The sequence below is a fragment of the Pipistrellus kuhlii genome, unplaced genomic scaffold (assembly GCF_014108245.1).
Source record: "Pipistrellus kuhlii isolate mPipKuh1 unplaced genomic scaffold, mPipKuh1.p scaffold_m20_p_15, whole genome shotgun sequence".
In the NCBI taxonomy this organism is placed as follows: domain Eukaryota; kingdom Metazoa; phylum Chordata; class Mammalia; order Chiroptera; family Vespertilionidae; genus Pipistrellus; species Pipistrellus kuhlii.
Genome location: NW_023425460.1, coordinates 31,259,955 through 31,283,095, shown reverse-complemented (window position 1 = coordinate 31,283,095; position 23,141 = coordinate 31,259,955). Strand labels below are relative to the sequence as shown.

The 23,141-nt window shown below is 42.3% G+C and overlaps 1 protein-coding gene across 4 annotated transcripts in view; it reads left to right on the top strand.

Annotated features, from left to right (window-relative positions):
- Positions 1–23,141, top strand: part of LOC118719380 (dynamin binding protein) — a 93,473-nt gene that overhangs the window by 22,280 nt on the left and 48,052 nt on the right. For 3 of the 4 annotated variants that reach the window (XM_045581983.1, XM_045581982.1, XM_036438795.2), the window contains exons 3-5: positions 6,485–6,639; positions 7,793–7,915; positions 12,798–14,765. In XM_045581983.1, coding sequence (XP_045437939.1) covers positions 6,495–6,639; positions 7,793–7,915; positions 12,798–14,765 — 2,236 coding nt within the window. In that variant the 5' untranslated portion in view covers positions 6,485–6,494. The remainder of the gene's footprint in view (positions 1–6,484; positions 6,640–7,792; positions 7,916–12,797; positions 14,766–23,141) is intronic. The other variant, XM_045581981.1, reaches the window with a different exon arrangement.

The following is a 23,141-nucleotide window of genomic DNA, read 5'->3' as shown; positions in this document are numbered from 1 at the left end:
TCTTTGATCAGGCGCAGAGATAGGTCCGGAGATGCCGACTGGCATAGAAACCGACCAATCAGAACCAAATCTGGGTGAAATGCGAGTTGCGAGTTGCCAATAGCTGCCTAGGAGGCAGAGCTTTTCTTTTTTTCTTTTTTTTCTTTTTTAGTAAACATATATTATTGATATTTTGCAGAGAGGAAGGAAGAGAAATAGAGAGTTAGAAACATCGATGAGAGAGAAACAGATCAGCTGCCTCCTGCGCACCTCCTACTGGGGATGTGCCCACAACCAAGGTACATGCCCTTGACTGGAATTGAACCTAGGACCTTTCAGTCCACAGGCTGATGCTCTATCCTCTGAGCCAAACCAGTTAGGTGGAAGCGGAGCTTTGGACACTGACTGGCATAGAAACCGACCAATCAGAACCAAATCTGGGTGAAGTATAAGGAGCCAATGGCTGCCTAGGAGGCAGAGCTTTTACACTGACTGGCAGAGAAACCAACCAATCTACCCAATTTGGGTGAACTGCGAAGGCAGAACCTAAAATGGAGGCTAAGGAGGGGTTTTAAGGGCAACACTATTTTTTTAAAATTTTAATAAATCTTTATTGTTCTGATAATTACAATTGTTTCTTCTTTCCACCCTCCCCCCCCCATAGCTCCCCTCCACCAGGTCCCCACCCCACCCTTTGCCCTTACCTCTCCCCTGCTGTCCTCATTCATAGGTGTATGATTTTTGTCCATCCTGTATCCCACACACAGATAACCCTTTTCCCCTGAGAATTGTCATTCCCCTCCCATTCTATGCCCCCGATTTTATTATATTCATCAGTTTATTCTGTTCCTCAGATTTTTAACTCACTTGACTTTTAGATTCACTTGTTGATAAATATGTATTTGTTGTTCATAGTTTTTATCTTTACTTTTTTTTTTTTCTTTTTTCTCTTTTTAAAGAACACCTTTCAGCATTTCATATAATACTGGTTTGGTGGTAAGGAACCCTTTAGCTTTTTCTTATCTGTGAAGCTCTTTATCTGCCCTTCAATTGTGAATAATAACTTTGCTGGATAGAGTAATCTTGGTTGTAGGTTCTTGCTATTCATTACTTTGATTTAAAAAAAAAAGATATTTTATTGATTTTTTACAGAGAGGAAGGGAGAGGAATAGAGAGTTAGAAACATTGATGTGAGAGAAACATCGATCAGCTGCCTCCTGCATACCCCCCACTGGGGATGTACCTGCAACCAAGGTACATGCCCTTGACCGGAATTGAACCCGGGACCCTTCAGTTCGCAGGCTGATGCTCTATCCTCTGAGCCAAACTAGCCTTGGCACTTTGAATATTTCTTGCCACTCCCATCTGGCCTGCATAGTTTCTGTTGAGAAATCAACTGATAATCGAATGGGTGCTCCCTTGTAGGTAACTAACTGTTTTTCCCTTGCTGCTTGTAAGATTCTTTCTTTGTCTTTTGCTCTTGGCATTTTAATTATGATGTGTCTTGGTGTGGTCCTCTTTGGATTCCTTTTGTTTGGGGTTCTTTGCACTTCCTGAACTTGTAAGTCTATTTCTTTCACCAGGTGGGGGAAATTTTCAGTCATTATTTCTTCAAATATGTTTTCCGTGTCTTGCTCCCTCTCTTCTTCTGGCACCCCCATAATTCTGATGTTGGTACACTTGAAGTTGTCCCAGAAGCTTCTTACACTATCTTCAACTTTCTGTATTCTCTTATCTTCTTGCTTATCCGGAGGAGTGTTCTTTGCCTCTTTGTATTCCAGATCTTTGACTTGATACTTGCATTCCTCTAGTCTGCTGTTGGGTCTCTGTATAATATTTTTTATTTCAGTCAGTGTATGTTTAATTTCTAGTTGGTCCTTTTTCATATCCTTGAGGGTCTCACTAAATTTATTGGCCTTTTCTAAAAAATTCTTGAAAAACCTTATAACTGTGGTTTTGAACTCTATGTTCAGTTGTTTGTTCTCCATTTCTCTCATTTGTGATCTGTTTCCTTGTCTCCTCATTTTTGCTGCTTCCCTGAGTTGGTAGGATAGCTTTGTGTGCTGGTTGTCCTGTATGGTTCAATGGTTCAGCCTCCCAGTTACTTGATGCGGACACTCTTGGTACACCCCTTTGTGGAATGTGTGTACAGCCTTGTTGCAGTTAAGTCTTGATTGTTGTTGGTGTCACTGGGAGGAATTGACCTTCAGTGTCTATAATGGAAGAATTGCTGTACTGGAGACACATTTATGGGGTAGGACTTGCTCCATTAGGGCTTTGGTGCTCTCTGTGTCTGCCTCTTGAATGTGTCCCTTATGAGAGTAGTTGAAATCTGGTGTCATCTCACACCAACCACTAGATACACTAGTTTCTGGATCTCCAATGGGGTGCAGATCAACTATTGTCTGAGACCACCCAGAAGGAGCTATATTAAGAACTACAGCCGAAACCGGTTTGGCTCAGTGGTAGAGCGTCGGTCTGCGGACCGAAAGGTCCTGGGTTCAATTCCAGTCAAGGGCATGTACGTTGGCTGCAGGCACATCCCCGGTAGGGGATGTGCAGGAGGCTGCTGGTCGATGTTTCTCTCTCACCAACGTTTCTGGCTCTCTGTCTCTCTCCCTTCCTCTCTGTAAAAAATCAATAAAATATATTTAAAAAAAATTTTTTAAAAAAACAAACTACAGTTTTCTCCTCTTTGCTTGGGATTTGGCGGTTTTGGAGCAGTCTGACTGGAACTACAGTTAAGTTGCCACAGAGCAGGACATTTATATGCAAAAGCCGCTGTGTGGAGCCTGGGCGGGTGTGCAGGGCATCACTAGGCTGGGGTGTGGCAAACAGCAATGGCTGCCGTCAGCCATCTCTGCCTCTTCGTGCTTCCAAGTCTCCGAATCCCTGCGCTCCAGCACAGTAAACAATGATTGCTGCACACACCTCTGCAAAAAAGTCACCTTCACTTTCTGACCCCAATGGCTGACAGACCAGCTTTTCCCTGTAGGCATCTGGGTCCCCTAAACTGGATTTCAGAGTGATCAGGAGCTTGTTTCCCTTCAGGTTGAAAAAAAGCCACATGCCCAGTTTCCCGCCACCAGCCTGATTTGCGTACTTCCTTTTAGTGTTTGTGTTCCTTTCTCTTCTAGTTGTAAGACTTCCATTCAGCCAGCTTTCCCATGGTTCTGGGTGATAGACGTTTTGTCTTTTAGTTGTAGTTTTGAAATTGTTGTGCGAGGCGACAGTTTAGTTGTTTACCTATGCTGCCATCTTGGTTCCTCTCCGCAACAGCTATTTTGTGTAAGATGTAAGAAAGCAGTTCCATTTTTTCCATGACCAGTTTGATAGTATAGTGCATATGACTGGCTATCAGTCCAGATATAGAGATTATGTGTTTTTGTCTGCCAAGAGCATCTCCTCCTGTTAAAAAAGGCTTTTCCCCCCATTTAAGCAATCCTATCCTATATAATCTATCTATACTAATAAAGGGATAATATGCTAATTAAACCGGGTCGACCAGCCATCTTCCAGATGTCTGACTTCCTTCCAGACAAAGCCATGGTGGTGGGGGCTGAGGCAGGGCAATTAGGGGTGATCAGGCTGGCAGGGGAGGGCAGTTGGGGGCGATGAGGCAGGAAGAGGGATTGGGCCTAAACCAGCTGTTGGACATCCCTACAAGGGGTCCCTGATTGGAGAGGGTGCAAGCTGGCAAATGTCATGCACCGGGCCCCTCATTTCATAATAAAATGTCAGAGAACCAAAGAGAAAAATGGAAGTCTAAAAGATTTTGAAGGAAGAATCATTGGGATTTAAGAGAAGCAATGTTTATAGTAAAAAGAACATGGGCATTGGAGTTAATGGTCCTGAGGTCTGGTTCTGGCTTAGCTATTCTCTAGAGTAGGGGTGTCGAACTCAATCAGAGAAGGGGCCAAAATCTAAAATCCAGCCTAAATCGTGGGCGGAATGGTTTACTGAACAGTCATAAACTGTCATTGTGATGGAAACGCAGCGGAGTGCAGTGATGACAGCGCGGTGCGGGCCACATTGCAAGGCCTGGCGGGACGGATTTGGCCCGCGGGCCTTGTGTTTGACACATGTGCTCTAGAGAATTAAGTATATTGCTTAGTGGCGGCACTGGTATTTGAACCTGTGCACCCTGGCTCTAGTGCTTTGGTCTCTCTCTATTTGCAGTGCTGTAAGCTCCTTGTCAGTGTCTAGCACGTGATAGAGTCTCAAATGATAGCTGTTGCCATTCATTAGTGTACTGTCTGTGGGCTGCAAAGGATTAAGTGAAGTCTAAGATTTTAATGTTTGATCTGGAAGATTTATATGCAAACTGGAAAGTAAAACTATTTGTGAAGAAATAGTTTAGTGTTAGATAAGTGGGAGTAGAGATTTTTATATGAACAGTCTCACGTAGTATTTTCTTCAAGTTCAGTAAATCATTTGCTCATCATAGTGCTGTTTGTGCCGAGCACCGCTCTAGACCGGTGAACAAAACCGACAAAAATCTCTTTCCTTATAGAGTCTTACATGCAACAGGGTCTGAAGAAGTAAGGAATTTTATATCTCCAACGGGGAATGAGTGCAGAAGTGGAACTGCAGGCGTTCACCAGCAGGGGAAGGTGGTGTTTTCCCAGCAGACTTCAGATGCCCCTGACACCACGCCACGAAGGCAGTCATTTCCTCTGCTTTCTCGCAAGCCCATCTGTGTCCTGATTTCCTCTGCAGTTCTTTTGCCTTCCATCTGGAATGGGTGGAACAACTTATATAAGCTGTTTGTGATTGTTTTAGAACTATATGTTCAGGCTTCTAAAATGGGCCACATAGGAACAATCACGGTTGCTTTTCATGGCGCCTTCTATGAGCAGAGAAGACTGAGAGGAAACTCATGGAACTCCACATAAAACAGAGGACACTGAGGTCTCCTTTCCTGTCTCATGTACGAATCCTGTTACGTGGCCAGGCTCTGACCTCAGCGGCCTTCCAGGGTGTGTATCCCTTGGCGATTGCGCACTCATTCCAATAGGGTAGGAGGTCAGTCAGTAAAAGTATTTACTGAGCCAGACCCTCCTCCTCTGCTTCTGAGTCATTTTCGGTTAGAGCAACGATGTTCTCAGGGAGAAGCTTTAACTCTTTCAGATGACAAAGGTCCCTCAGTGTGATGGGTGGCTCTCTAAGCCATCCTCAGGGCTTATGCTTATTCTTTTCTTGGTATTTTAGATAATGAGGTATGCACTTAGATAGTGTGGTGGAATTTGTAGTGAGAAAATGCAGAAGAAGGAAAACAATAGCCACCTTGTCCCAATCTTGGGAAGTTGTTTTAATAATGTATAGATGGCTACAAGGCTTGCAAAATACTATGTTCGTTTTAGAAAAAAACACACACATATTTATGACACACCCTTCTGTGGAAATCTGACATCTGGCAACTTTAGCTCCTTGGGAGGCGGCCAGGAACTAAGAACAGGGCCTCCGAGCACATAAAAAATATCTGTTGAAAAAACTCTAGCAGTAACACATGTATTTTACCACCACAGGAGAGTGTGTTAGTCTCTCATTTGGAGCTTGTTTACTTTTTATTTATCTGGGAACTTTGAACAATGTTGGCTGTGTATGTGTGGTCCCCCTTCCCCAGGAGATTATAAACAACCGTCTAGGAAGAGGTTGGGAAAGTTGACAGAGGAGATAAACCGATAGCAGAGGGAAGGCTGCCATCAAAAGAGAAAGACTTAGAAGCTCTACAGTACTGGTATGATGTGTTACAACACAGTATAGCAATTTATGGTCTTCATAATGCACTTTATCCATCAGCCAAAGAATTAAGTCATGTGCAGTGTCTTTTGAAGAAGGCAGAGAGATACATAGTGTGTCCTTTTAAACATGGTCCAAGTTTTGACATGCTGAAATGGTAAATTCTGTAGTGTTTATAAACTTGAAACAGCACACTGTCTAGAGATGCCATATCAGTGACACAGATTTGAGCTTGTAGCTGATTATGGAAATGATGTGTAGTAACAATTGCTAACATTTACACAACACCTACTGTACCAGCCCTGTCCTGGGCTTTGGAGACAGGCAGATCTGGGTTCCCAATTCCACCTCTGCCTTATTGTGTGACTTTGGACCAATGACATCACCTCTTTGAGCCTGTGTCCTCACATGAGCAATTGGGAACCAATAATATATGACACCGTATCCATGCAAGGATACTACGCAAGGTTGGGACACAGGTGTCTTTCAACCGAAAACACATTCTTGAGCTGGTGTAGTGTACAAAGTTTTGTCTGGAGGTGCCATCTACATAGCCTGTCTTTGTTCTTTTCAATGAATTTTTACTTTTTCATATGTTTGAAATAAATTAGACTACTTTGATAAATTTAAGTATAAACTTTTTATTTGCTTAGCTTTGACTTTAAGTATCATATCTTAAGCTATGTCATTCTCAAGATATCTATCTAAATTACAGTGTCTTAAATATTAATGCTTCCTTATTTCTTTTGACCTTTCTGTCCAGGTTATAAAACATGGAGGCTGGGTCAGTGGTTCGAGCCATCTTTGACTTCTGCCCTAGTGTCTCAGAAGAGCTGCCCCTGTTTGTGGGGGATGTGATTGAGGTGCTGGCAGTGGTGGATGAGTTTTGGCTTCTAGGAAAGAAAGAGGATGTTACAGGTAAGAGGCACCTACCTCCCGTTTTCCATGCATCTGGTTTCCTTTCTTTTGTTTTTTACAATATAAGTTACCACTAATTTCTTTCATTAATTAGCTTAGGGAAGGATGGCAGTTTGCCCCCCACACATGCCCCTATGTTAAATCCCATCCTAACTTACATACATTTATGCAAATCTGGGTTGGAGGATGTTACACGGTCCTTAGAACAGACCCTGTTGACACTTAGCCCACATTTGTTAGATAATCCGTTATCTCCCAGTAGAAATGATATCTCAACTAAGACAAAATGATGAGTAGGAGTTAGCAAGGCAAAGAGGATAGGAGGCAGAGAGAATGCTTGTTCAAAGGCCCTGGAATGAGAGAGAACACGGAGGGACTGAGAAAAGTTAGGTATGGCATGAAGTATGAATGGTGGAGGAGGGGGATATTGTTTGGGAGATGAGCAGAAGTTAGATCATGGAGGACAGACTATGCCTTGGTAAGGAGTCACAGAAATGAGAAACCATTAATGTGCTTTAAGATATTTATCAGAATTTTAGAAAGCTCTCAGCTGCCAATTGAAAGATGGTAGGAAGGGGCAAAACCAGAAGCAGGGAGGCAGGATGGGAGGTTGGTGCAGTAATCTGGGTGAGAGATGCTAAAGGCTTGGACCAGCATGGGGGGTCTGGAGGTAAATGAACAGGTACCAGAGACATTTAGAAGGTGGAATCAATTAAACCTTCTGATGCTTTCCAATCAACAGGCTCTGTCTCTCGTCTACCTCTACCTATTAAAACCTACCCATCTTTAGACTCAAATGCTATCTTTTTCATAAAATTTTTCATATTCTTTCCTGACCCATCCTCTCCCTTCTCTGAAATCCCCTAGTAATTTGTGTATCTGTATTGTGACACTGGATTTTAGAATTGAATTTTTGTTTGTGTCTGAACTAGATTTTGTCTGAATTAGATCTTTGATGGCCAAGACTGTCTTATTCCTTTCCCCCTCTGCAATGCACCTTGCATAAGTGACACCCAATAAATATTCATTGGCTGGAATTGCATTTTCTCATTGAGTTTTTAATTGGGCCTATTAATGAGCTCAGAAAAACAATTTGTGTCCTGGTACATAGGCATAAATATATTTTTTTCAAAATGTTTGCTTTTATTTTCAGGACAGTTCCCCAGTAGTTTTGTGGAAATTGTGACCATTCCCAGCCTAAAAGAAGGAGAGAGGCTGTTTGTCTGTATCTGTGAATTTACATCCCAAGAAGTGAATAGTCTTCCCCTTTATCGAGGTAAGTTGATCAAGAGTAGACTGTTTAAAATTAGATCAGGGGAGCCCTGGCTGGTTCGGCTCAGTGGATAGAGCATTGGCCTGCAGACTGAGGAGTCCTAGGTTCAATTCCGGCCAAGGGTACATGCCCGGGTTGTGGACTCCATCCCCAGTGGGGAATGGATGTGCAGGAGGCAGCCAATCAATGGTTCTCTCTCATCATTGATGTTTCTGTCTCTTTCTCCCTCTCTCTTCCTCTCTGAAATCAGTAAAGAAATATATTTTTAAAAAATAATTAGATCAGCCAAAACTGGTTTGGCTCAGTGGATAGAGCTTTGGCCTGAGGACTGAAAGATCCCAGGTTTGATTCTGGTCAAGGGCATGTACCTTGGTTGCGGGCACATCCCCAGTAGGGAGGGGGTGTGCAAGAGGCAGCTGATCGATGATTCTCTCTCATCAATGTTTCTAACTGTCTATTCCCCTCCCTTCCTCTCTGTAAAAAATCAATAAAATATATTTAAAAAAATAATAATTAGATCAGTGAAGTTGGTCCATTTTGACAAATAGATCTTTTTTGGACTTTTTTTAAATGGCTAACTTCTGGAAGGTCTCCAGCAATACCAAGACGGTGCTGACAATGCCAATGCCTTCTGTTTTAGCAGCATTTTATAATTTCCACAGTATTTTCTCACAACTTCATTCTCATTTGATCCTCCACACAGACCTGGGAGGTAGCAAAGTGGGCATTATTTCCTGCATTTAATAAATGATGAAAATGAGATTCAAACGATGTTACCTACAGATGAGAAGTTTTAGCCTCAGAATGTGAAGTCCTTTCAGTGGATTATAAGTCCAGCATTGTTTTTCCACTGCCCCATGCTATGGCCACACTTGACTACATATATCTTTTTTCTCATAAAAACCGATATGGTTTTACTAACCACATTACTATTTATTAATGCATAATAGTAGGGCAGTAGTTGTGGTATGGAAATTAAGAGGCAGATTTACTACTATTAGGCCTGTTTTACTATTCTACATTCGGTAATGTTATTAAAGTTCTCATCAGAACCAGTTTGAAAGGAAGCAGTTTAAAATGGATAGTGATAGCCAGGTCTCAAATGATATTTCAAGTATTTCCCACTTTTGTACTCTAATACAGCAATTGCCAACCTTTCGGACCTCACAGACCAACTAGTGGTGGACCACTGGTTGGTTATCACTGCTCTAATAGACATGTGACCTTCTAAAGATGGACTGTTAACTGTTTCGATAAGTATACTTGATATAGCCCGTGCATTTCTGCATAAGCATAGACACATATCAATGCAATTTTGTGATGATTCAGAAAATGGTCTCAAAATGGTAGTTTACTGGATATGTTATTAATATTGTTACTTGCTGTTATGAGTGAGAGCGAGAGCAAGAGCAAGAGTGAAGGTGGGGAGAGGGAGAAACCTCACAAACTCCTTAACTCTTGATCAATAATAAGAATATTGCATTTTGATCTTAATCTCAAAACCAAATTTGAAAGTTTCTTTACACTGAGACTGTGCTTGTGTTCTGTGTACTTCCTTGCTAATGAGCGTTGGGAAGGCAGGCAGAAATAGATCAGGATGTTATGGCAGGAAACCTCATCTGTCTCTACTCACCCCCACGGGAGGGCTGTGACCCAAGACAGGCCAGTCAGAGGGTGGGGAGAAAGGGCTTCCTCCGTGCTCCCTGACTGGAGATGGGGAGCAAACCCTTGACCGAGAATCAAAACCAAGATTCTGGTGCAGAGTCCAATGCTCTAACCACTGAGAAACACCAGGGCAAAGATGAGCTATTTTTATTATTCTTTTAAAAAAATATATTTTTGTCGGTTTCATAGAGGAACAGAATTAGAAACATCAGTGATGAGAGAGAATCATTGGTCAGGTGCCTTCTTCACACCTGCTGGGGATCGAGCCTGAACCCGGAGGGCATGTGCCAGGACAGGAAACCTAACCGTGACTTCCAGGTTCATAGGTTGATGTTCAACCACTGACCACAGTGGCCGGGCTACGTTCATTATTTTTAACCTGGGATTCCTAGAGCTCACAGAGGTGCTTTGGGGAACCCTGTTTCCCAATGATTAGGCGAAGTGTTGTGTGTATGTACATTTTTCCCGGGAGATTCTGACTAGAACCCCAGAGATTCTTCCAGTAGATGTCACCCTTTCTCCTTTCCCAAAGCTATCATATTGTTTTGGACTGTTCCCTGTATTTGGAGTTCTATTTAAACTCAGCAACAAGTCTATCTGTTAGAAGGATCAATGCAGCCAGGGCCACTGATTATACCAAAGAAAAGAGGAAAAAAATTAGTGGGAGATGAATATCACTAATCATTGCCCTACATAACACAGTGCTTATCCTTTGCCTATAACTTTATGTTCCTAGACCACTTCCTCATCTCCCAAAAAGGACCAATAAAAAATAAACTGAACAACTTATTTACAAATATTTACAAGTCAAATCTGTGATGTGAGATATCAAGATTAAAGTTCTGATATAGCGCATATGTAAACCTAAGTAAATAAATGTTTAATTTGCATAAAGCACACAGTGCCCTGGGCATTAGGATTCAATGAGATATCTAATTCTCAGAGTCAGATTACTTGTATTCAGATTCTAAAAGGACTTGCATTCATTCTAATTTATTCCTAATGCAGTTCTTGTTTAAATAAAACAATCTAACCAGAAGAAACAAGCAGTGTGGCCTCTGGGATTAAGTGTGCGTGAGTGAAAGGCTCAGAGTCACCACACTTCTTATTTTTCAGTTCTCAAAATCTGGCCACTGTCCTCCAGGAGTTCCTCATCTTGGTGTCTCAGAAGTCTAGAAATGACCTCTCGGCAGCCTTCTTTCCTCAGGGATCGCCTAGGATGCCAGGGAATAGCTGCATGGCTCTTTCAGATGAAAATGAGAGACTCGTGCAAAACATTCAGCAAACAGGATTATAAAATGAGGGTGTTGAACAATGATCTCTAAAGTGCTTTTCAGGAAGCTAAATGGTGATATTTTTTTAAAAATCACCTTTATTATATAGAGATAACCAACAGAATGACTGTCTGTCTATATCTATAAAGCCTAAGCGACTGTTAGGACTGGTTGACTGAATGACTAGTTGGTCACTATGACGCGCACTGACCACCAGAGGACAGACGCTGTACGCAGAAGCTGCCCCTGGTGGTCAGTGCGCTCCCACAGCCAACCTCCTGTGGCCGGCTGGCCAGCCTCCTGAGGTCACTTCTGCCCAGCCAGCTGGCCCTGATCAGCCCCAATCGCTGGCCAGGCTGAAGGATCCTACCTGTGCATAATTCATGTACTGGGCCTCTAGTCAGATAATAAAGCTTAGTAAGATCATCACCCAGCTGAAAATAGGAAAACAAAGCTTATTATAAGAGTTTCATGGATAATATGATTCTACAGCTTTAAGAAGTCCAGTTCATTTCAAAGCCAGTAGAGTAGGAGGGATGGCATGCTTTTATTCTTCTTATTCACCAATGGGCCTATTCACCAAAAGGCCTATTGTGTGTGAATAGTAGCCGGCTCCAGTGAGCTCCCTTGTGGTACTGATGGAATGGCCTTAGAGCTGGTCAGGGGAAATCACTTGTAGTAATCTGGACCATAAGCTCTGACCCATGGGTATTGAATCATAAATTAAAGGAATATAGCAATATAGGACCAAGACCTTATTTCTCAGGAATACAATATCAAATCAGTGAAAATGTATTTGGTGCCTACCACTAAGTGCAAATTTTTACATTAGGGGCTGTATATTATATAAAAATACAAATGTTAAAATTGGTAATATGGATCGTTGACTATGATCATTTATGTAAGATGAATGTGGGCTTCTAGGTTCTTTAAAGTGGCTTGCTAAGGTTTCAAACGAAGAGGCTTACATATAGGAGACAATGAGAGTCCCTTCGTGTGAAATAGGGCCTTATAGATGACGTATATTGGACAGCTGAGGGTGGGAGCAGGTGATATTATGACTGGATATGAATGCCAGGTTACATGGAGTTGAAAACATGTAGCTTAGTAACTAAATCTTTTTGGAGAGTATCCAGAACAAACTTATTTTTTACATATTTCAGGTAGTAAGGATTATTAGAGAAGAAGCCTTTGAGAGAAGGAAGAAGCCTTCATGCTTCAGGGTAAATGTTTGAGCAGGGGAACGACATGATAAAATTGATGTAGTTATAATCTTGGGCATGAATCACTTAGTAGACAGGAAGAGACAATGTCTAAGGTCAAGGTATATAAGAGTGAGATAATGTGAGTTGGACTAAGATGGAAGCAAAGTGCAAGTAATGAATGGAATAAATATTCTGAAAGAAGAAACTAGAGGGAAAAAAGTTGGCAGCATGGAGCTCGTTTTGGAGGGAAGGTATAATTCATTTATTTGACAGTTGGAATTGAAGAATCACTAGCTAATGGACAATAAGAGCTTTGCTTATGTGGGTCTATTGATATTTAACCATATTAGCTATAAAAACTGAGAAATTTTTAAAATGTTTATTTGGCTTAGGTCCGATCCCCCCTGGCAGTCAGACATCCCTCTGCCAGTCTGGGGCTCTCGGAGTCCAGGACTCCTCGCTCCTTACTGTCCGCCTGCAGCGGAGGTGGGAGAGGCTCCCACCACCAACTCTGCGCTCGCCAGCCATTAGCCCTGCTTCTGGCTGATGGGCGCTCCCCCTGTAGGAGCACACTGACCACCAGGGAGCAGCTCCTTAGGTGAGCATCTGCCCCCTAGTGGTCAGTGTGCATCATAGCGACTGCTTGTTCTGCCATTCGGTCAATTTGCATATTAGGGTTTTATTATATAGGATTTTTCTTGGGTGATGACTGGGACCATTATCTTTGCTTCCCTTTTTTAGGCGACCTCGTGATTCTCGATGGCACTCCCACTGCCGGCTGGCTGCAAGGCCGAAGCTGCTGGGGTGCCCGGGGCTTCTTCCCGTCCTCGTGCGTTCGAGAGCTCTGCCTGTCCTCACAGAGCCGGCAGTGGCACAAGCAGAGTGCCCTGCTGCAGATTCCCGACTACTCCATGGGACAGGCCCGGGCGCTGATGGGGCTCTCTGCCCAGCTGGACGAGGAGCTGGACTTCAGAGAAGGGGATGTGATTACCATTATCGGAGTTCCTGAACCAGGCTGGTTTGAAGGGGAACTAGAGGGTCGAAGAGGCATTTTCCCCGAAGGTTTTGTAGAACTTTTGGGGCCCCTGAGGACTGTGGATGAGTCGGAGAGGTCTGGAAATCACAATGACTGCATGGAAAACGGTGAAGTAGATACCTCTACTGAAGAGGAGAGAGGGCTGGAAGAGGAGGATGAGCAGCCAGGGACCTACGGCATCGCCCTCTACAGGTTCCAAGCCCTGGAGCCCAATGAGTTGGATTTCGAGGTAGGCGATAAGATCCGGATTCTGGGGACCCTGGAAGATGGCTGGCTGGAAGGATCACTGAAGGGCAGGACAGGCATCTTTCCTTACCGCTTTGTAAGTGTATGTTCTGAAACAAAGGTGGAGGAAACTGTGACACCGCCACAGGAAAGCAGCCTTACCAGGGTCCCTGAACCGTCTTTGGATTGCTCAGAGAACTTAGTCCTGGGAGGAAAAGGTCACGCATCTCATGAGTATGAAGAAGAGACGTCCAGCTGTATTATTTCTGAAACATCTGCTTCTCCCCCAGATCATCTGGCCTCTGAATATGAACTAAACAAAATCTCTCACTGGGATGAGGGCACCTCGAGGGGGCCGCCGAGAAGCCCAGGCCCAGGGCATGAACAGCCTCTGGCCAGAGACTCTGCCACGAAGGATTCTTCAGAGGTAGTCAACGGCGTCTCCTCCCAACCTCATGTGCCTTTTCACCCCCAGCCGCAGAAAAACCAGTATTATTCTAGGGCAGGAGGGAGCCATCCAAGCTCAGGGCAGTTCTCTGACCCTTTTCCTCTAGAAGCAAGAACGAGAGACTATTCCAGCCTCCCTTCCAGAAAAACACACTCTCAGCCAAAGACTCTAGCATCTCCTTTTCATGAAGGCTCCTCTCTCCCAGCCTCTAGGGTGGTCAGGCCCAGCCAGTGGAGCCCTCAACTCCAGGGCAAGGCAAGGTGTCCCCAAAAGTACCACACACCCCAAGGGAAAAACGCTTCCCGCTTTTGTGCAGAGACGAAGCCTGGTCTGCGAGACATGGCGTCCGCCGTGGAAGCATTGGCCCTTCCCCAGGGAGACGGCCACGTTGACCTGGATTCGAAGTTGACGCAACAGCTGATAGAGTTTGAGAAGAGCTTGTCGGGGTCTGGCTCTGAGCCCGATAAAATTTTGCGCCACTTTTCAATCATGGACTTCAGCTCCGAGAAGGATATTGTCCGAGGTTCCTCAAAGCTCACCACCCAGCAGGAGCTGCCTGCGAGGAGAAAGGCCCTGAGACCACCGCCACCCCGGCCAGCGTCCACTCCTCCCCATTTGCTGGTGGACCAGAACCTGAAACCCGAGCCACCCTTGGCAGTGCGGCCCTCTCGCCCAGCCCCCCTGCCGCCCTCAGCGCAGCAGAGGATGAATGCGGTACCCCCCAAACTCCCAACCTGTAACCGTCCTGCCTGTGAGGACCTAGGAAAGGAGGCCCCTGAGAATATGGAAAAGACTTTGGACCAGCCTTCCCAGTGTCCATTAGTGTTGGTTAGAATTCAGGAAATGGAACAGGACTTGGACATGTACAGCAGGGCTCACGAAGAGCTAAACTTAATGCTGGAGAAGCAAGAGGAATCCTTAAGGGCAGAGACCCTGGAGAATCTTGCATTCTACGAGAGCAACATTGAAAATTTGAATATGGAAATCCAGCAACTTAGAGGTAAGTGATGAAGAAATAATATATTCTTATTTCTTGAGACCTGTCAGTCCAAGTAGTAGCCTACCCATATTTTTTAGGGATATGTTACCATCTTGGATTGACAAAGAATGACTTGCTTTTTCATTATCTAATTTCTTCTCGCACCACAATCAGACTGCTCTGTCTTGATGCATCCTATGACCATTGTGGCCTCCTGACTTTATTTGCAGTTCAGTGACATTTATACCTCCTATACTGCTGTGACATCCATAGCAGTCATGTAGATGGGAAGTCCCTAAATGTAGCTTTCTTTAACCTGGCCCTACTAAAGGATTGAAGATATCTAGGCTAAGACTCTATCTAGACTGAGAAAACTGCATCTTGTATATTTGTGGACTAGATTTCAACAATAATAATAATAACATTTATTAGGTTGTTAATAAGCATTTGTTACCATTTACTTACACAGAGAATTTCAGCCACCCTGAAGGCACCGGGGATAATCCTTATGGCTACTTTATAGATGGTGAAACTAAAAGTTGTAGAGATTAAGTCACTAGCCCCGGGAGCAAGGATTTGAGCCCATGGTTTTAACTTACTCCAGGTTACTGCTTCCCACCTTGCACATTCAGAAGTTTAAATGCTGTTCCTTCATTCGGGGGTGACCAATCCTTGGAGATTTCATTCATGTTCGCCAGGCCACCAGGGGAAATAATTTGCAAAGTAGGAAGAGTAAGAGGGTGAGACACAGGCATTTGTCCTAAGACCCAAGGAGAGCCTGACCTCAGGGCACTTTGGCATGTGCCCGAGGGCTCTGCACCTGCTTGTCAACAGCAAAGTGAATAATAAAAGTATTCTGTGGGTCTAGAAATTGCAGGAGAATGGTGACCCAGAGAGACTGGGCCAAGATGGCAGATCAAGTGCACATGCCTACTCCCTTGTTCTTTAGATTTCTGAAAGTGAATGAAAAAACATAATTAAAAATCCCAAGAAGAGTATTATCAGAAGGCCGGAAATCAAGTGATTTTCTGAAAGGATTCTTGGATAAGAATTTTTATTATTTATTTTTTATTTTTAAAATATATTTCATTGGTGTTTTTTTTACAGAGGGGAAGGGAGAGGGATAGAGAGCTAGAAACATCGATGAGAGAGAGACATCCATCAGCTGCCTCTTGTACACCCCCTACTGGGGATGTGCCCGCAACCAATGTACATGCCGTTGACCCGAATCTAACCTGGGACCTTTCAGTTCACAGACCGACGCTCTATCCACTAGAACCAAACCCGGTTTTGGCGGATAAGAATTTTTAAAAAAGAAAAAAGAAAGAGAACACTTCCATGTCATTAAAATATATAATCTTGTCACATTATTTTGATTCATAATAATAATAAACTGCATTTATTTTATATATGTTTCTCATCTATATACAGATATAAAAACTTTAGTACAATCCAAAACTAACACAGGAAAATTATTCACTGTTGATTATTAAGGTCACTACTATTATCATTTAAGAACATGTAAATGAAGAGTTTTAAAAATATAGGATAACTTATCATTTTAAGAATTATGCCGAAACCGGTTTGGCTCAGTGGTAGAGCATCGGTTTGCGGACTGAAAGGTCCCAGGTTCGATTCCGGTCAAGGGCATGTACCTTGGTTGTGGGCACATCCCCGGTAGGGGGTGTGCAAGAGGCAGCTGGTCAATGTTTCTAGCTCTCTATCCCCCTCTCTTCCTCTCTGTAAAAAATCAATAAAATATATTTGAATAAAAAAAAAAAAGAATTACTAGGAATTCCAATTTTTGTTCTGAACCCCAAAGATTACTTTTCTTGCAGAATATATTTTTTTTTGTTAAAAAATATTTTTATTGATTTTAGAGAGCAAGGGAGAGGGAGAGAGAGAGATGGAAACATCAGTGATGAGAGAGAATCATTGATTAGCTGCCTCCTGCACATCCCCTACTGGGGATTGAGCCTGCAAGCCAGGCATGTGCCCTGACTGGAATAAAACTGGTGACCCTTCAGTCTGCAGGCTGATGCTCTGTCCACTAAGCCAAACTGGCTAGGGCTATGCTTGCAGAGTTTAGAAACTGCTGACCAACAACTGAAAGAAACAAGTGCCAATTCTCTCTCTGGAATGAGGTGCCTTCCTCTCAGGTCTTAAAGTTTTCCAAACACTTACATTTAGACTAGCAAACAGTAAAAGACAGTCAGACACATAGGGAGTGTAGACCATACTAAATGAGAACCAGATGGCACCAGTCCCACTAAGACTTAATATCACACAGACTATATATTTTCTATGTAAAGAAAAGAAAAAAAACTTGTTTGACTCAATGGATAGAGCATCGGACTGTGGACTGAGAGGTCTCCAGTTCGATTCTGGTCAAGGGCACATGCCTTGGTTGTGGGCTTGATCCCCAGTAGGGGGCATGCAGGAGGCAGCCAGTCAATGATTCTCTCTCATTATTGATATTTCCTTCTCTCTCTTCCTCTCCCTTCCTCTCTGAAATAAATAAAAATATATATTAAAAAGAAATGAAAAGAAAAGAAACAAGCTGAAAGGTATCTGCAGCAAACAGGAAACTATAAAAGGTAACATATCAGATTTGAAAATATAAAATAAAACTTCTAGCAAATGAATCCTCATGACTTCATAATTATTCCATAGTCTTTAGCAGGAGCAATATGAACAAAAGTGTAAGTGCTGTATAGATTTAGGTGTGAACAATTATGAAAATTTGTATATCACGCCATACTTAAATTAATTCATTCAATGTATTTATTCCCTGTTGGTCTAAACCAGATTCATACTTATACTTAAGTCTTTAAATTAGAAGTGCTTCTTAATAATATTTTCTTCTAATTCTCAAACTTCTATTTAATGCCTGCCATGTGATAAGTATAGTAAGGCATTTGCCCATACATTTTCTTATTTGAAGGAGGTGGAGGAGACAGAGAAGCAGAAATAGCTATAATAAAGAGCTTCATTTTGAGTCTGGCACAATACTGGACTATTTTGCTACCCAGTAACTTTGTCTCAGTGACATTTCTGCTCTGACAGTGCCCAGCCCAGTCCAAGTTCAATGTTAACAATAAAGGTAGGAAATCTTTTAAGGCTCTGGAGGTAGAACAAGCAACTTCAATTCAATTTCATCCAGTTAAACTAAATTCAATTCATCAAGTATTTAATGAGTCTACTGCCTGCAGAACACTATGCCGACTGTGAGAAATGACACACTGACTAATACACAGTATCTGTCTTCTCATTAGAATTAACATTTTCACTGAAAGGCACAAAAGCATTAAAAATAATACCAACCAGAATTAAGTAAATATTGTACCAAAAATTCTTTAAATCTTAGGCCTTAAATGCCATGATTAGAGATAGTAGGAGACTGGATTCAGGGAATAAAGCCTGATGTATAAATTGATTAATTTCCTCCTATTTCAAGGGACTAATTTTATTGTTGGATACGGTTTTTATGAAAATAAGAAAAGATGACCTTAAGAGGCTCTGTCATGATTGCAAGAAATAAGTAATTTCATTATATTAGCAATTGATATAAAAAAGAAAATCAAGTCAACATTAATACACTGAATGGATTTAGTGGATTCAAATAAAAGTCTTTCTGATTAAGACTCTACCCACCTACTGTAGGTCTTTCACAGTATTAATCTTTTAGAATGAAAAAACACATAGTAGGTACACTGACTGAATATTCAATTAGTCCTGAAAAGAAGATCAGTTGAATAAAGAAGAATACCAATTTCATCACTTAGTACCAGTCCATTAATCCACAAATCCATTGAAAAACACTTCATGGTATTTTTAGGGATAGAAGACATAACATTTTTCTTTCTTTCTTTCTTTTTTAAAAATATATTTTATTGATTTTTTACAGAGAGGAAGGGAGAGAGATAGAGAGATAGAAATGTTGATGAGAGAGAGTCATCGATCAGTTGCCTCTTACACGCCCACCCACTGGGGATGTGCCCGCAACCAAGGTACATGCCCTTGCCTGGAATAGAACCTGGGACCTTTCAGTCCGCAGGCTGACGCTCTATCCACTGAGCCAAACCGGTTTCGGCAGACATAACATTTCTGTGAAACACTATTAATTCTCAAAAATATCGTTATTGAGAAATTCTTGCTGGCTGGAATGTGGGAGACTTTTGTTCTGCCACCTGTATGTTTAATGCAGGACTAGTTTAGAAGTATATTTCAAAACTTGCAGTTATGGAAGACAGTGGAGAATCCTGGGGCTTGCCATGGCTTTGGGAATGTAGTGATGTGTCAGAACTGTCAATGTAAGGCCTTATTTTGCTTCTAAAACTTGATATTCTTCGACCATCGCTTATAAAATTTGTGCAAAATATACTCTGCACATAACCTTGTTAATATTTACCTTATTTGCAAGAATGACTCACTGTTAGCACACACACGTAACATAGCAACAGCTACAAGCAAAACAATCTGGTTAGATTTTGTTTATTTTCTCTCCTAGGTACTCTTGTCCTGGTGAGCCTTAATCTTTTACTCTGTATTGCTATTTTCTGCTCTCTCAACTTAATATCTGTGGATTCCTTCAAACTAGAAATATCTCTACACTAATTGTTAAGCTTTATTCTCACAGGCGTAATAGCATATTTTCTCTGGGTTTCCAGATTTCTCAGTTAGTCTTTTTGAATCCTAAGAAGAATCAATTTCCTGAGAAGGAATTCCCACATGGAAACACTAGTCACTCTCAGTCCAGCTCCACCTTAAACTGACTTCAAGGCTTAAAGCACCTTGGATGACCAGGGGCCCAGCTGTAATTTTGCAAGCGGGCCGGTCAATTCTGATTTACTCTCAGGAATCCGTTGGAATCTTAGCTTATTACATTCAAGGTCTCCTAGACTCCTCCCCTTGCAGCTCTGGCATTGAGTTTTGGGCCCCTTCTCCCCAGAGAGCCATTGAACCAAAAGTTCCATTTTCTGGGACTGGCAAGCACCGTGGGGCAATGCAGTCTCTGTGGTTTTGGCCTGTACAATACCATCTTGTCAGTGTGTTGATAGTTTTAAGTTGTTGTTTTTTTATATTTCCTCTAATTTTTTAAGCTGTTTTTCTGTAAGAGGATAGATTCAAGTAATCTAAACTTCCTTTATTGGAAATAGAAAGCCCAGTATTACTAGTTCCAGATGAGCCAGTGTTTCGCTCTGAGAATTAGGAGTTTTAAATTTGGAATCATTATGTAGAATCAGCGTAGACTATTAGGAGGCATTTTTGATTGTGTGTTGGGGAATGAAATGTCACATTGTTGGATGGTACTGAATTCAACCACGCATTCCTCCAGCAACTGTTCATTGAGTTTTTACCATGTGCCAGGCACTGTGCAGGGTATATATACCACAGTAAGAAACATGGATGTGCTCTCTGCTCTCAAGGAGTTTTGGATCAAATGAATTGCTAATTAATTAATTAAGGTACAGACCTAAAACATAATACCCTTAAATCTGATAAACGGGTTGCTTTCTGAAACATTCAGAAACATTCAGGGTTAGTGCACATACTCCGATTTCCCAGCACACGTTACTTTTGGAAGCTCTGACTAGGACTACACACTGCACTAAGAGAATCTCATTGTATTATATCACCGTTCTTTTCTGTCTGAAGGAGAGGTTCATCTGCCTGAATCTGATAAATAGAACTATGCATTCATTTCTTTACTCAGCAAACATTTCTTGAGTACATCCTATGAGCCAGCCACTAGTTGTGCATTTATTAATAAAAAAGGCACAGTCACAGTATCATTCATATTTGTATATCTTTGAAACGCTAGTGATTTTACTGATATTCTCCTCTACATTTACTCACTAGCTGTCTTGCTGCCTTGGAATCGTGGTAGTTACTTTTGATGTGGGCCAGACCCTATGGTTCCAAATGATGGATGGTAAACTGTAGAGTGCGTCTGCCTCTTCTGTATCAGGAACCTTGCCCCTACACTTCTCTCTTCCCTTTAAGGTAATGCCAAGAGGAAGGATGGCCAGAGACTCTTGGGGTAATTTTTAATTTTAATTAAAATTAAATGTTGCAAAGCAAATCAGAATATGCTTTTCAGGAAATGAGCATTTTCAACAAGATATCGGGTGGAACCTAAGGCCCATTAAAGAGAGCCATTAGATTAACAAGTTGGAGAATTACTGATACGGAATAATGACATGTTTATATTAAAGTGACCCATAACATTCCAACCATACCTTTAAACTTCGAAAGTATGGGCTTTCCTACGTACAGAAGCAAGTTGTTATTCTGAAGACTCCTTGGGATGCTTCGGGTATAAAAATCTTTTCTTGAATTAGTAAAAGATAATAGATTTAAGTAGCCAAATAATTTTCTGACCTTTCCAAATAAAAGCTTATGTAAAAGGAATAACAACCTTTCTTTCTAGTTTGTCCATACATAAGAAAAAGCAAGCAAGTATCCTCGACTGTATAACATCTGGTTTGGGGTGTTGCCTCGGTAAAAATTAGCTCAGTTACTTCCAGTGAACTTTATCTTGGTATAAAACAGCAGTCATAGTCAGAAGCCCGACTGTTAGTAGACTTAATTCAGGACAGAAACTAGTTTTTTGTTTTGTCTTGTTTTTGTTTTAGGATAGATGCTTTAATGTATGTGTGAAATGTAGCTTAGAAGAGTTCGCTTAGTTGTGATTAACCTGTGAATCATTATTCTTTGTAGCGTGGCTTCAGAACATGTTCTTACCCTCAGCCCCAGGCCCAGAGGTGGAGTCCCTGGAAAAGATCCAGGGACTGCAGTATCGGCTTCAGGTTTCCCTGAGGTCTCGCAGTGCCTAGTGAAAGGACCCGTCTCTTGCTAGCGTGGGACCCCTCAGCCACAGGCATTCATGCCACCAGGCCCATATCTGAGTGTGCTGCCTCCTCCTACCAGATGTAGCAAGACCCAAAGAGTGAAAACTCTGGGGCAGACAGACATTTATTCTACAAATATTGTTACGCTCCTGTTATATTCCAGACAGTGTTCTGAAGTTGTAGCAGTGATCTTTGCCCTCGTGGGGAGAGAGAAACAAGAAGTAAAAATGTGTATGTACAGTATTAGAAGGAAAAATAATCTATGTAACCAGGGGAGACCTCACTGAAAAGTGACATTTTAGGGAAGATCTGAATGACTGTAGGGAGCCAGCCAAGCCATATTTTTGAGCGGGTAGGGGGTGTGGGGATTGTTCCAGGCAGATGGGACAGGATAAGTACAAGACTGTATTTGGGGTTGGAGGAATAGCAAGGAGGCCAATTTGGCTAGAGTAGTGGTCAACAAACTCATTAGTCAACAGAGTGGCAAACTGCGGCTTGCAGGCCACATGTGTCTCACAAGCCGCACTTTGCTGACCACTGAGCTAGAGCAAGGGCATGGGCTTTAGCACACCATTTAGGTGAAGTAGGATCCTTGGAAGGCTTGGAGCAGTGGAGTGATACGCTCTGACTTACAACTTTACAGAGTTACTCAGGCTGCATTGTTGCTAACAGACAGACCAGTTAGGAGGCTATTGCAGTGATCCAGGGAAGAGATGATGGCAGAGGAGAGACAATGAGAAGTGCTCAGCTCTAAGTCTAATTTTAAGTTAGAGCCAGTAGGACTTGCTGGTGGATTAGACATGAGATATTAGAGGGAAAAGAAGAGTTGGCATGGCTTAGTGGTTGAGCGTTGACCTATGAAACAGGAGGTTGAGCTTCGATTCCTGGGCATATGCCCAGGTTGCAGGCTCGATCCCAGGGCGGAGCTTGTGGAAGGCAGCCGATCAATGATTCTCTCTCATTGATATTTCTGTATCTCTCTCCTTCTCCCTTCCTCTCTGAAATCAATTATATATATATATACTAGAGGCCCAGTGCATGAAATTTGTGTACTGAGGACGGGGTCCCTCGCTCCTTAGTGCTCACTGCTCCTTAGCGCTGCCTGCCGCAGAGGTGAGAGAGGCTCCCACCAATGCCTCTGCGCTCGCCAGCCATAAGCCTGGCTTCTGGTTGAGCGACACTCCCCCTGTGGGAGTGCACTGACCACCAGGGGGCAGCTCCTGCATTGAGCGTCTGCCCCCAGGTGGTCAGTATGCATCCTAGTGACTGGTCATTATGGTCGTTCTGCCTTAACAGTTGCTTAGACTTTTATTTTATACCAGAGGCCCAATGCATAAAGATTTATGCAAAAAAAAAAAAAAGGCTTTCCTTTCCCTGGACATCCAGGTAGAAGTATTGACTAGACAGTTTGATATATAAGCCATAATTCAGGGAGAGGTTAGGGCTGGAGACATAAATTTGGGACAAATAAATTTTGACAGCACATAGACATTATTTAAAATCTTAACTTTTAGTAAGATTACTAAAAAAAAAAAAAAAAAAA